We start from the raw sequence: 13,544 nt of genomic DNA, 5'->3' as shown, positions 1-13,544 counted from the left end.
CCCAATGTTCCACGATCGATGACGTCCCTGCTGAGTCAGCGCAGCCACGAGATGCAGCTGACGCCATGAGTGGGCAACGGCGGATGACTCATCCACGCCGATCCTCCACGGTGCTGGTTCCGAGCCTGTGACAGGCGGACGATGTATTTTTCGCTCCAACAAACAAGCTCCACGAGAACCAGAGCTAAAACATCGTTCACTTCCTCAGCAAGGAGTCGCATTCCTATTTTGACCACTAGCAAGTGACTAGGGAGAAGCGACGTCTCACAGGGCCGGACCCTTTTCGCATTGATCCTTCAGGTAAGATGCTATGTTGTGTTGTTTGTCGCACAAAGTACCCGCTCGCACTGCCTTTTGAACGTGGTGCGAATTCTTTGCAGGTAACCTTGGTTCTAGCTAACCATTCTTCCAATGACCGTAGCATATATCCCACGTTTCCCCTCGTCTCCTAGAACCATACCATTAATCCGTGTGGCCTGTATCTGGGCCTACTGTCTTGTCCGCCTCCTGGAATAGAGTCAACTCGTCATTGGGAACTTCTCAGAGAATCAATAGTCGCTCCTTTCTTGGCTTTGCCTCAAACTGTGGATCTCCCAGATTTCCCCGGAGCGCCCAAAGGTAGACTGAAGACCAACGTGTTGCATGCTTGTCATCTATTGGTCCGATTACTCTCGGCGGGCGCACTCATAGATACAAACCCAAGAACATCGGGTTGCGACCTCTCCGGCTCTCCCTTACCTCAAAGGGATCTTCTGAGATATCCAAACTGTAATTTGGACTCGTCTCACCACCTGAGACGGTGGATTGCTTTGATTGACCCGCTTATTTGCCTCACTTTTGCGCTAAACCCAGATCTATCCACCAAAGAGGTTCCGCCCTTTCATCTCGTGTGTAGATTTCCAAGTGCATTCCAGAACACATCCCCCGTAATCACACAAGGATCGGCCGGGTGAGCTGTTTGGCACTAGACATTGTGGCGTGGTAAACAGTGAGTGAATGAATGAATACGTTGTCCGGAAAGGGGGAGCTGTTCAGACTGGGCCAGATCGGCATCATTATAAGTTAAAAGACTTGTCGCAATGGGGCCGACTGATTCGCCAACACTCCCTACGACTTCCCGTCTAGGCGTTTCGGATATTAGTGCTGTCATACGCCTTTGGGACTCTATCTACTCTGTTTTCGCCAACTCAAGTGCCTTACTTTCTTTCACTCGCCTTTCCCAAAACCTCGATCGTGATGGATTCTTGAGTTCACCCAAGGCCTTATTGCTAAGTACCTGTTTTATCGTCATGGCTGGTTGTGGGTTCTTGTCCGTAATTCTGCGACGCAAGAGCTCTGGGCGGACTTCGGGGAACAAGCGTTGTCGCCGGGCTGCTCGTCGAAATGCCTCCAAAGCGTCCGCTGGAACTTTTACCTCGTCCGAAGACGAAGGGTATGATAGCAGTGGATCGTTGCGACATGGCACAGACAGCGCCTTCTCTACAGAGAAGACGGAGCCTCAACGCCGTGAGCAGTCAGACGATGGTCTGCGCATCCCTAACCCTACCCTGCTATCAACCATTGCTGACGGCGAAGTAGCGCAAACCACAGATCCTGGCCTGCTCAAGAAACATTCAACATATATATCCTACACTACATCTGTCGCAACATATCCATCCATACGAACATTTCACAAGCCACATCCACAGAAGGACAAGTTGCCGATAAAACCATCTCCAATCCCGTTGCTAGTCTTTGTACACGGCTTGGGTGGCTCGCTAGCCCAATTCAATCATCTGCTGACCAGCTTGTCTAACGTCGGGCCGTGCTTCGGAATAGATCTGCCCGGTTGCGGATTGTCGAGGTTTGAGCCTGCTTCTTGGGATGCATATAAGGTCGAAGCGCTCGCAGAACTGCTTGCGACCGCTATTGAAGAGCATCGTGATAAAGACGCCGGCCAGGGGGTGGTCTTAATTGCTCACAGTTTGGGCTGTTCCCTTTCAGCAATGTTGGCATCCGCGACCTCTCCTATAGGGCCCGACTTGAAGAAGCATATTCTCGGGCTCATCGCTGTCTGTCCCCGCGCGTCGCCCCCATCTTCCAAAGAAGTTACATCTTTCCGCCGCCTCCTCCACATTCCGGGTCCGATATTTGACCTTTGGCGATGCTGGGATCGACGAGGCGGTCTGAAGAGCACCAGTGTCAATCGTCTTGTCGGCGCAGATGCTGATTCCGATACAAGAGAACTCCAAGCGCGGTACAACAAACAAAGCAAGACACCTGTGTGGAGACGCATGGCCTGGGGTACTCTTCCCACGTATGACGATGTCAATGGAACCCCTGTAGGAGGGATTCCAGGGGAGCAGACCTGGGTAGGAGTACGGACGCCAACCTTACTTGTGGCTGGCGAATCTGACACCGTAACAAAGCCTGCAGAATTGCGAAAAATTCTCAAATTCTTCGGGGGCAAAGGCTCAAAAGCCGAAGAAAGCAGCAATAGTAGCAACATTACTCCGGATGCTTCGGAAGTTGATGGCCAGGTTCCAGCTCCCTACAGCCGCTTAGCGCACGAAGAGGAGTTTGGTGTTGAACCTCAAGTGAATGAGAAGGAGATTGAGAACTCTTCAGAGAAGCCACTACAAGCTAAACGCTCTGTCAAAACAGTTATCCTGCCAGCTCCAGCCTCTCACGCTCTTCTTTACGATCGTGCGACATATCGCACTTTAGCTGGGATCATCCAAGACTTCCTTCAGCAGCACATTGATAATCGACTGAGTCTCGGATGGCAACTGCAATATCTTAATACGTCGGGCAAGTGGGACGTGAAAAACCTAGCCAAGTGGAAGAAAGTCACCCCTGTTTCAGAGCGCATCTCCGACACATTCGTCGCACTCAAAATGCTGCGCGAGGTTGATGAGGAACATAATCCTGTATTATTCTCACAAACATATAATGGACGGATATACGCAGTGATCGATATTAGCTACGAAAACCCGGTGTACAACCCGGCCTCTTTGGAAAAGGGAGGCATCCATTACCACAAGCACCCTACCGTGTCAAAGATCCCACCAACACCAGATGAGACACGAGACTTTATTGCCTTGGTCGATAGGCTTCAGAATGAGATTACAGAGAAAGTGGGAAAGTCTGGCAACCGGCAGACTCTACGCCCGGTAGTTGGGGTTCACTGCCATTACGGATACAATCGAACCGGTTTCTTGATTGTCTGCTATCTGATTGAACGTTGTGGGTATACCGTCCAGGAAGCAATTGACGAATTTGAAAGACGCCGTCCACCAGGCATCCGACATGGACATTTTATTGATACATTGTTCGTGCGATATTGTGTTGGGCTCAAGAGAGCACCGACTCTATAGAAGCCAGCTGGGCTCTGGGGTTCTCGTCCTTCTGCTGGTTCCCATTGCTCTTTGTCTCCCGTCTTTTCTTCTATTACTATTCTCTTTTCTTTTCATTTTCGGGACTATGTGGCGTTCGGCTTGGGTTCACGGTTTGGGATGGTGTAATGATGAGTTATGACAGCTAGTAGCTTTTTGATAGACTGTACAGTAGCCAGTGATAAATAACAATTCTAATTTTTGTCCACCATGAATATCCTCAATAGTTGCTATATAAGTACGAAATGGTACACTTAGAAGCAACGCTAGCTCCCCCATCCCTTCCTGCGTGATCAAACTACGGCGTACGGAGCAAGTGACTAGCACGGAGTAGTTCAAGGCTAGTCGGGCACTAGGTCCACGGTAAATTTAGCCATTACCGTTTAGGGCCGCTCGGAGCCGTCATCTGTATCTCGATAGTGATGCCTGAGGCATTATTGTTTAGGGTTACGCTAGTCCAGATACGGACCGATGCAGCTTAGTCACCCACAAACCCACAACGAGAAACCGCGTGATTGTCCGTCCGAAATTTCGAGGTTTGATCTGACCGACCGACTCTCCAACGACGACAACGACCCATCCTCTCACCTCGTCCCCTTTTCAGTACACCTTCGATTCCCGCTCGAGGTTCAAAGTCGCAAAAATGGGTGGTGTCACCGTTCGCGATGTGGACGTAAGTTGTCCTGCCCCCCCTGCACCTATACCTATATGTTCCTGAAGTCGATATGGCACCGGTATCTGGAAGAGGGGGAAACGGACGAGGGAACAACATTGCAAGGCAGGGAGTGAGGGGCAGAAATCTTGGGATGTTCTGGACGTGCTGGGTTATTGTGGGCACTGGTTTACGTGGACGACATGGATATGCCTCAATCGGATCGCAAAGCATCGATTGATGGGATCTGCGACTGGGATGCATGGGAGATACAACACCGCGATGGACGCAACGGATTCCGAGACTCAGATACCGGGATTTTGCCAGAGGATCTTCAGGAACCAAAATTGCAACGTCAGATCAAGCTAAGGACTTATACTGACGAATTTCGAATTACAGGCGCAGAAGTTCATCTCTGCTTACTCTGCGTTCTTGAAGCGTCAGGGAAAGCTCCCCATCCCTGGTGCGTAGTTTAACTGAATTTGTCTCACGATCAATCGGAAACTGATACTTTATCCAGGATGGGTTGACACTGTCAAGACCTCTTGCTCCAACGAGCTCCCTCCCCAGAACGCTGACTGGTACGACTGAACCAACAATATCGTTTGTTGCGCTGCCGACACATCTGACAATCACTAGGTACTACGTCCGTGCCGCTGCCGTCGCTCGTCACATCTACCTCCGCAAGACCGTTGGTGTTGGCCGCCTCCGCAAGGTCCACGGCTCCGTCAAGAACCGTGGCTCCCGCCCCAACCACCACGTCGATGCCTCCGGCTCCGTCGACCGCAAGGTCATCCAGTCCCTCGAGAAGATCGGTGTCCTCGAGTTCGACGAGGACAAGGGTGGCCGTCGCATTACCCAGTCCGGCCAGCGTGATCTTGACCGTATCGCCAAGACCACCGTTGACGAGGAAGAGGAGGACGACGAGTAAATTAGCCTCCGGATTAAAATAATGAAAAAGTCCTGATGTGTTCCACGTTGCCTCTTTTTTTCCTTAATTTTTCCCTCTGGATTCTAAATTTCCGGGTGAAAAATCGGGTGAAAAACGGTCGAGTACGCTTCGTCGGCATGGATCGAGTGGGATTGATGGCTATGGACTCAGGGAGAGGAATGAAGTTTCTTTATTGTTGCATATTACAATGTTCAATTTCCTGATGACTCGGGGGCCTACTACGGAGAATTCACCAACCTTGACTACCCAAAGACATCCATCTCTCTCTCTCTCCTTCCCATGTCTTATCGACATATCGCCTCGTCCTGATCCAGTTCCCGACGACATCTCGTGTTTCTCCCCAGGCCTGAACCATAGAGCACGTATGATATCAACTTGACAGATTCAAGCCTTGCATACGGGAGCGTAAATTGAAATCGTAGAATGTATGTACAATTGTATCAAGCAAGCCTCTATATCTACACATTATTTCTTCCCCGACTGCGCCGTAGGATCCTACAGTCCCCAAAACGTCAGTCCCCTCGACCCGAAACTCAAGACCAAAGCAACAATAATAGGTAGAACTCACCAAATAAACCTGATAAAACCGCATCTTCAACTCCTTCTCATCAAAAACCACCCGTCCAGCCCACGGCACCTCAACCTCGTTCTCCGGGTCCGCCTTCAGCACATACCTAACCGTCCCATAGAGCATCAACTCCCGCTCACCCCCGAAATAAACCTTCGTCGGGAAATGCTTCCTCGACTTCACATGCGTCCAGAGACCATGTCGGAGATTGAGGATTTCTTTTTCCACGGAAATACATAAGTCAGCTCAATGCACTCATCCAAACTGCAACACCGCCGTCCATTCTAGATTTACATAGTAGACATGGACATTTTGGATCAAGACGAAACGAGCAAAGAAAAGAGTAGGTGGGGGGGGGGGGGGGGGGAAAGATGGAGAACCAACCTTTCTCGCCATTCGCGACCTTCGACCCCATGATTAGCGTTGCATCGGGGGTGAAACTCTGGACGTATTTCTCGTGCAGGGATTCAGTGTCGCTCGTTGCGTAGAACGACTCCATGAAGGTTATCAAGGAGTCGCTGTTGGGTGGGGTGAGGGTTGGGTTGGAGGTGAGGTTGTAGGACATTTTTGTTGGTTGTGCTCTTCTGTTTTTGGCTTTGCTTGTTTGATGGGTTAATTGGGAGGGTACTTGGTGTAAATGTTACTGGGAATCGGGAGGGGTTATCTAGATGCTTTTTATTGTGTTACGAGGGGTATATACTACTGTATGTTTGATTTGGTGATGTCAGTTTTTGTTGGGTAAGGGATTTTCGGGCCGATAGGTTTGGAGCTTTCCGATCGATATCCGATGGGGGGCTTTTTTTTTTGGGTCGGGGGTTGTGGTATTCGGTTTGTATTTTGTACTTTTATGCTTGGCTTAGTTGGTAACTTCCTCTTGGAGATTGAGGCGCTAAGTGATGGTGTTGTGTGTGGTATTCATGATTTATACAACTGTATGTACAGTCTGGAACAATTAAGCTTTCTTATGATCTTCTTCGACCTCTCTGAAATCCTCCCAGCTCGCCCGGTCGGCTCCGTTGGGTCGGGAAGCCCTCTCGAACTTGTTTTCGACACCATCAATTTCACAGATTGGTCGGACAACCTCAATATCCGCGTTGTAGGCCTTGGAGTACCATTTCTCTGTGAGCGCCTCTTGTCCCGAGGCACTATCGGCGGAGACGTAGAGATGAGGGAATCGGGCCTGCATGATCTTCAGAACAGTCGATGAGATGCGGTCCACGCTGTCACAGTGTCTCAGCTTGAAGAATTCTGGGGGCTGCGCAGCTCGCATTTTCTCCTGCACCTCCTCGGAGTATTTTCCCACCGCAAAGAGCAGTAGATCGTAGTGCATCAGAGACGCTTTTCCATGGTAAGAGCCACCAGTTTTCGCTCTGTGGTAGAGTCCAGTCAATGCTGCAATGGCACCCATGCAACCAGTGCCATAGTCTGAAATAGGGAAGGGGGGTACCACGGGGTTCGACAGTCCCATGAATTGTCCCTGTGCCCAGGCAACACCGGTCACCTATAGTCTATGTAAGCTTTTTCCGCAATTATATATGATTTTGAGTCTACTTACGCAGTCCGCAATCTGTTGCCAGCCTGCGCGGCCAGCCCATTCTCCCTCGTACCCAAAGCAGTTCTCATTCACGTACACGATTCCCTTTCCACGTTTCTCTGCCAGTGATGAAAGAGCTTCAGGGCCATAGCCTAGTTTCTCAATGGCCCCTGGGCGATATCCATCCACGACCACATCTGCGTCAGCCAAAAGCTCTTCAAACTGGCGTCGTCCTTCTTCTGTTTTCAGGTCCAAATCAGCAGTGCGCTTGCCCATGTTACCATCCACCTGGAAGAATGGCACATCAGAGAGGCTCGGACTGGTGATCTTCAAAACATCTGCTCCGTACTCGGTCAAGATGCGTGCAACGGTGGGGCCGGCAATGATGCGGCAGAGCTCCAGGACTTTAATTCCTTCAAGGATCTTCTTGCTGTCGGGACGACTGGCGGGAAAGGGTGTGGGAGGCAGGTCACCCTTGAGGCGGGACACCTTCCATGCGGGTTGCTGAACGTTAAGTTCACCCTAAACAGACACATGGTCAGTTTCATTGGTGCATAAAAGATGGTATAAATGGCATATAGTGCCACATACATGTGCGGTTTTTATGAAGTCTTCGTATTTAAAAGCTGTCACACCAGCTTGCTTTCTCGCTTTATTCATCTCTTCCAACTCCGCGGCTGTGTATTTCTGCACATGACTCTCAATGACTTTAATGATCTCTTCGTAGTCTGTCAGATCTGGACGGTGGCCATCCAATCCAATCATATTCAGCGTTGTCGTGGCCTCTAGGGAGCCATGGATATGGAAGTATTCGCCCTCGTTCTTAGTTTTATATAAATTCGCAGACATCCTACGGTAACCATTAGACTGCGCCGCAAGCAGATCGGTATCTGGGCTGGTCAGCTAATGCTTTTATACGGAGATAGAGCTTCCCACCTTTCAACTTCTTTTTGACCTCTGGGTCCAGCTTAGACAGTCCGTCAACTTTTGCCATATAAGCCTGGCAACCAAAAGCTGTTGCTCGCTCAAGGTTAACCTTCACATCACGCTTTTGAGGTCCATAGCGCAGGTTCGCAATTGCCGCTGCCACAGATCCTTCGACCCCTTTCAAGGCAGCCAGAGTTTCTGTCTCTTTGAAAGGAATGGGATAGTAGATCTCATTGTGCGAAGAGTCGAAGGATACTGCATTCTTGTTTTCTACAACCTCCGAAGGAAGATTGAGACGCTCGGCTTGGTCACAGAGGTGGGAAAAGATACGCCCTGTCTCACGGACAGGAGAATACACACTCCCCATGTCTGGTTTGCTGATAGTTCACGTGGAGGCGTTCGCAAAAGGATATACACGCAAGATAGAGAAGGATGAATATAGATTGAACTCTATTTGCAAGGAGTTATGAACAGCCCACGACAAGAGACGTGGAGAAGATTATATATGACTGAGCTCTATATTTTCTTCGGAAGATAGAAAGGTACTTCAACGGTTATGGCGTTCTCCGGGTCAACTCCGAGAGAGCGTCCGATGTCTGTATGTGTGGCGGATCGGCACCTGCAGGAGATGCAGTGGGCCTCTTTGCCGATTGATAGCAAATAATAATAAGAAGGGCTTAGAGGTCATTGTGTAAATCAAGACCAACCCCGCAAAGAAGGTTGTTATCCGACAGATGCAGCGGGACTGGAGCACTTCCTTTCGGATGTGAGAGTGATAAGATCGGATGCCGATAGGATAGTGTGCTGATGTAAGCATCAGGCATTCAAGGCATCCATCACGGTAACTAGTACTAGTTAACTATGCCTGCCTGCATACTCACTTAACAAGCACTGTGTGCAAATCTATCTACCGGGGATAGGTTAACAACATCAGTGGCAACTCAAGAATCTTGACTTCGCCGATCCAAGAATGTGCCTTATCGGAAGCCGTGCGATATCTGCAAGGGACAAAAAGTCATAGACAGGAATGCATTAATCTCCGTACTTCCGGTCTGCCGCAGATATATATCTGTAACAAAACAGTGAAAGAGTTGTACTGCAACAATACCATAGAGCCTAAGAGTATTGAACAGAAAACAGTGACCATCTACAAATTTCGGGAGGACGCCTATATAATGCGTCAGTACTAATGTCAGCCACATCCTGGGTTCATATGAGCGCGCAGCATGCTCTTCTTGAAAGAAAAGGGTGGCACCGCCGAAGACACCTGCAGAACGATAGTCACCGTTTCCGCCACCGAGACAAAGGCTGATATTCGATGCTTACCTTGCGTGGAGAGATATCAAACAGGCATCGTATCGATCTCTGTACATGCACTACAGATAATGGGCCATCAATCCCTTCCTTCCCTAGTCGAGGTTCCCCTGAGAAACTATATACGTACAGTAAACACCATAACGAGCACATCATTAAGCACTTGCAGCCCCCAGCCTTTGTCAGTTAACAAAGGCCTTGGTGGGCTCAGTATTTTGCCGTTCTCCGAGAGTCTCTGATTCCCTCCGATGAAACGGAAATGTCTCGGACACAACGAGAAGGATGCAGACCGGATTTCGATCCAGACCAGTTGCGTAAATTAACTTGGCGCCCAGTTCACTCGGCACATTTCATGGTCAGTTTTGCTGCCCTAGGTTCTCTCGCCTTGACCTGCCTCCGGTTCCGGGCTCCGGGGGTTTACCATCTTGTTCAACAATAATCGAGCAATGATGCCGAGAGGGATTTTGGTTTAGGTGAGCGCCCGGTAGGAAACATTTCCCCATCAGTGTACAGTGTAGAAATCGCTGCAGGGCATAATGGCCTAGCCACCGTGCCTGACTGTTAACTACTAATCAGGGAAGAGGAAGTTAGCCCTAAAGCACATACATTTCCCTCCCCCCACCACTAACACCCCACCCCCACACTTCTATGATTTACAAATTCGCTGACGTTTTATCCTAAATACGCACTGGTCGACCGAGCACAGATACACAATCAGGGCTAATTGAGTGAATACCTAATTGCACATAAATCCCTCAAGCCCCTTGAGACATGAGGGGAAGTATCCATTACCGCGGAGATTGTCGGCTATCATACCCTCACGGAGAAAAGGGCTGACGACATAAGCTGAGATGCTTGGACTTCAGACCCCACTTCCATGGCGCAGTAGATCCTGGAAATTGCATCCGGGCACTGGCAGATGGTGATTAGAGTGATAATCGTGATCCATCCATACTCAGACATTACCGGTGAATAGAGATCCATGCATCCATCGACTAGATTAATCATCGATGAGATTCAAAAATTCTCACTCCCATCATAGGTTGCAGGATCAGGATAGACAAGGTTTCGAGCATAATGCAACCGGAAGAGATTTTTTTACTTCTCAGCTGGTCAACGGAGCAAATCAGAGGAGAGTCTAGGATCACACTCGTTGCAGGCACACCCCACGATCTTCTCACTGCAGAGAGGGGGCGAGGGGAGCCATTCAACGCATTCAGATATGAGGTGGTGTTGAACGCCCACGTGTGACAATCAGGGAAAGTTATCGCGTACCGCGAATAGAATAGGGTTTCCGCTCTGCTTTCCTCATGCAACCAAACTTCGCGCACGAGCACGAGGCATGCATCTTGATATGCTCGTCGATCCGGTACCCGAGGAATAGAATTAGGTGGAATACATTCGGCGTTCCAAGGATACTGCGAATCTTGTATAGAGGCTTGTACACTACGACATCATCGTGCTTTCGGATTGTGTTACTTTTCTTTCGTGTTTGACGGTAAATCTTGGAAGTGGAGCGGGGAATTGGAGTATGAGTTATTCTCCTGACATATGTGGATTGATCGTATTTGAGGTGTATGGAACCTGTCTAAGGTGTACTAGGTACGTTGCTTAGAGTACCTGGTTAATTTCTAATGAATTTCAATCTCATTCCGCCCTTTGTGTATCTGTGCGTAGACAGTTAATTTACTCGGAGGAGGATGGCAGAAAGGAAAGAAAGAGAGAGAGAGAGCGATAAGCTAGTCACAGTGCGTAAATTACGATACCGAAGGGACGGTACTCCGGAGAAGGTCTGGATCGCTCCGGAAGGTCCCGGCGCTGTCTGAAGCGGGCCTGAGGAGTGTCAGCCAATGAACAGGCCCACGCGAGGCGATAGACGGTTTCTGTTCGTACGCAACCATGTATTCCCGATTACCACTATAGTATGGGAACTATAAGGAAAAAGGAGAGATAAGAAGGTCGCACTGGCCCTACAAAATGTACATCGAATGCATGTACTCCGTACTTTCCTCCTAGTACTCCGTAACTCTCCCCATAAAAGGAGTAAGGATCCGGAGTCCCTGGTATTACTCATACCGTACCTTCTTTGCCTGCTGATCATCCGGCAATCAACTTTGTGGCCGCCTGACTTGACATTCCATCCGCGACTGCTATTATTATTCGTACTATTATTCCTGACGGGCTTTGCTCCTTACTTTCCCCCCTCCTCTTTCTCTCTCTTCTCCTTCCATCAAAGCTGTCCTCTCTCTCTCTCTCTCCTCGCTAGAAACAACGCACAGTCAAGGATTAGAATCGGTTCATCTTGTCGATATTCTCCTTCGTTCCTGAGCTCTACGGTTCCGACGGTCGCGTGCCTTTAAAGACTATCTGAACTAGCGCGTCGCATCGCATCTGCCCTGACGTATCATATCATTGCTGCATCTCAGTTTCTGCGGTCAGTCTTTAGCCAGTGTGCGGTAAGTCGCAGCCTCCCTTTCCCCTATTTTCAAAAGTTCCCTCAGGGTTCTTTGTTTCCGACAATTTTTTGGTTCTTTGCTTGTCCATGGTTCTGTCTGTACATACATAAGCACAACCACTCTTTAGGTACCCAGTCACCATCCCTCCCACACTTCAGGTCGTGCCTTCCGGTTGGTGGATTGTTCTTCTGACTCATGTGATTACAGATTAGCCACCACAACAACTAAATAATAATATCTTCTTTTTCACCATCATGGCTGCTCAGACGACTACTACCTCTAGCATTGCAATGGCGCTTGCTGGCAAGACAGCCTCTATGGATATCCCCAAATCTCGTTCTGCTTTCACTTCTGGTGGCCGCGATTCCTCTCGTACAGGCCATACCATGTTACCAACTCCCCCTAACTCTATCTCCCCGACTCTTCCTCCTCAGGCCTTCAAGGGCCAGGACGTGAGGCATCCCGCATCTCCTCCTTTTGCCACATCTCAGGTTGATTCCGATATCGATTTGGGTGACGCCGATGCAGACAGTCAGAATCAGCACCATCAGGGTGTTGGTGATCTTGACAGCGCTGGGACAATCACCCCCAGTATGCTAGCCAAGTATCACCTACCGGAGATCATGCTACAGCACGGACCCCTCGCCATTCGCCATGTCATGGGCTACTTGACAACTTCAGTGCCAGGATTTTCCCGAATCCCTCCCGCTAAAGCACGACGACTAGTCGTTGCGGCATTAGAAGGTCGGGGAAGTGATGAGAAAAGTGGCGGTCCTGCAAGTGATGTTATCTTTGAGAAAGTTGGATGGGGTCGTTGGGACGCACGACGTCGCGGCGAACCCTCACGCGATGCGCAGCCTCAGAACTTGTCGCCACCCTCAAGCTTCTCGAATTCTTTCTCTCAGCGAGGGATACAGATTCCTGGGAAGAGAGGGAGTCTGCAGCCTTACGGGTCCAGCGTGACTGGCGATTCGGCTGTCTTCTCATTTACGGAAATGGATTATGCTGGGCACATCTCGGAGCATGAGGCGGATAAGATGTCACTCGATGGGAATGAACAGGAATACTATTCATCTTCCGAGGCTCCAGAAGATGAGATTCAGGATGAGGACTGGGGCGAAGAAGATGTCACCGACGAAGAGGATTGGGCACAGATAGGGGCTGCAGCGCTTCGTGCGCGGTCCTTGAACGGCGGGGGCGGTTTCGTCAACGGACACCATCCATCGCCACAACTCCGGGGCGGTGGGCCTGCATCATCCTCTTTGGCGAAGTCTGCGCCGCGCAAACCTCCTATTCAACAACTTGGTTTCTCCCTTCCAGATGGTATGGTAGGCAATACCGAGGAGCGGGCCGCAGTGGAGGCGCTTTTGCGTCTCGGATCCATGTAATGCTATATCTTGGACGAAGGACCTGGTTCGGATTATGCCCATTGCGTTTTATATCTTGGAGCTTCATGGCCGGTCCTTAGCCCTAGCATGTTTTTTCTTTGTTCTCTTCACGTTCTACGACTCCCCCTTGAAAGGGATGTGCCAGCTGACTCGACTGGTTCGAGGTGTTGGCTATGATGCATTGGGACTTGGGATTGAACTGGCGTTCTCATGGTATTTTCTCTCGCAGCTGAGACCGCTGCAAGTTATTGCATTATGCCTTAATGGCTGTCTTTCCTTTTTCTTTCCTTTTTTTTTTTTCTCTTCGCCTTCACTTTTTTATTTGTGGGTTCTGCAGTGACTTCGATAAATATCCTGCTACCCTGTACTCTTTATTGCA

General features: G+C 49.6%; 5 protein-coding genes across 5 annotated transcripts; 3 read left to right on the top strand and 2 right to left on the bottom strand.

Annotated features, from left to right (window-relative positions):
- Positions 1-1,079: 1,079 nt before the first annotated feature.
- On the top strand, positions 1,080-3,356 carry ABOM_006597 (RNA 5'-triphosphatase domain-containing protein; the record flags this gene model as incomplete). The annotated part of the gene is made up of 1 exon (XM_022533726.1): positions 1,080-3,356. One exon carries the CDS (start codon positions 1,080-1,082, stop codon positions 3,354-3,356), a length of 2,277 nt encoding a protein of 758 aa, XP_022388298.1.
- A 661-nt stretch (positions 3,357-4,017) lies between these two features.
- Positions 4,018-4,957, top strand: ABOM_006596 (40S ribosomal protein eS19; the record flags this gene model as incomplete). The annotated part of the gene is made up of 4 exons (XM_022533725.1): positions 4,018-4,047; positions 4,426-4,489; positions 4,547-4,607; positions 4,666-4,957. 4 exons carry the CDS (start codon positions 4,018-4,020, stop codon positions 4,955-4,957), a joined length of 447 nt encoding a protein of 148 aa, XP_022388299.1.
- Positions 4,958-5,443: 486 nt separating this feature from the next.
- Positions 5,444-6,111, bottom strand: ABOM_006595 (uncharacterized protein; the record flags this gene model as incomplete). Its single annotated transcript, XM_022533724.1, has 3 exons — positions 5,444-5,473; positions 5,547-5,764; positions 5,931-6,111. The coding sequence occupies 3 exons, from the start codon at positions 6,109-6,111 to the stop codon at positions 5,444-5,446; spliced, it is 429 nt and encodes a 142-aa protein (XP_022388300.1).
- A 387-nt stretch (positions 6,112-6,498) lies between these two features.
- On the bottom strand, positions 6,499-8,374 carry ABOM_006594 (CAIB/BAIF family enzyme; the record flags this gene model as incomplete). The annotated part of the gene is made up of 4 exons (XM_022533723.1): positions 6,499-7,047; positions 7,102-7,602; positions 7,672-7,970; positions 8,017-8,374. 4 exons carry the CDS (start codon positions 8,372-8,374, stop codon positions 6,499-6,501), a joined length of 1,707 nt encoding a protein of 568 aa, XP_022388301.1.
- Positions 8,375-12,031: 3,657 nt separating this feature from the next.
- On the top strand, positions 12,032-13,165 carry ABOM_006593 (uncharacterized protein; the record flags this gene model as incomplete). Its single annotated transcript, XM_022533722.1, has 1 exon — positions 12,032-13,165. The coding sequence occupies one exon, from the start codon at positions 12,032-12,034 to the stop codon at positions 13,163-13,165; it is 1,134 nt and encodes a 377-aa protein (XP_022388294.1).
- Between the last annotated feature and the right edge of the window lie 379 nt (positions 13,166-13,544).

Source organism: Aspergillus bombycis (assembly GCF_001792695.1).
Source record: "Aspergillus bombycis strain NRRL26010 chromosome Unknown contig00053, whole genome shotgun sequence".
NCBI classification, from domain to species: Eukaryota; Fungi; Ascomycota; class Eurotiomycetes; order Eurotiales; family Aspergillaceae; genus Aspergillus; species Aspergillus bombycis.
Note: the sequence above shows the minus strand (reverse complement) of the source record. Positions and strands in the feature narration are given on the sequence as shown.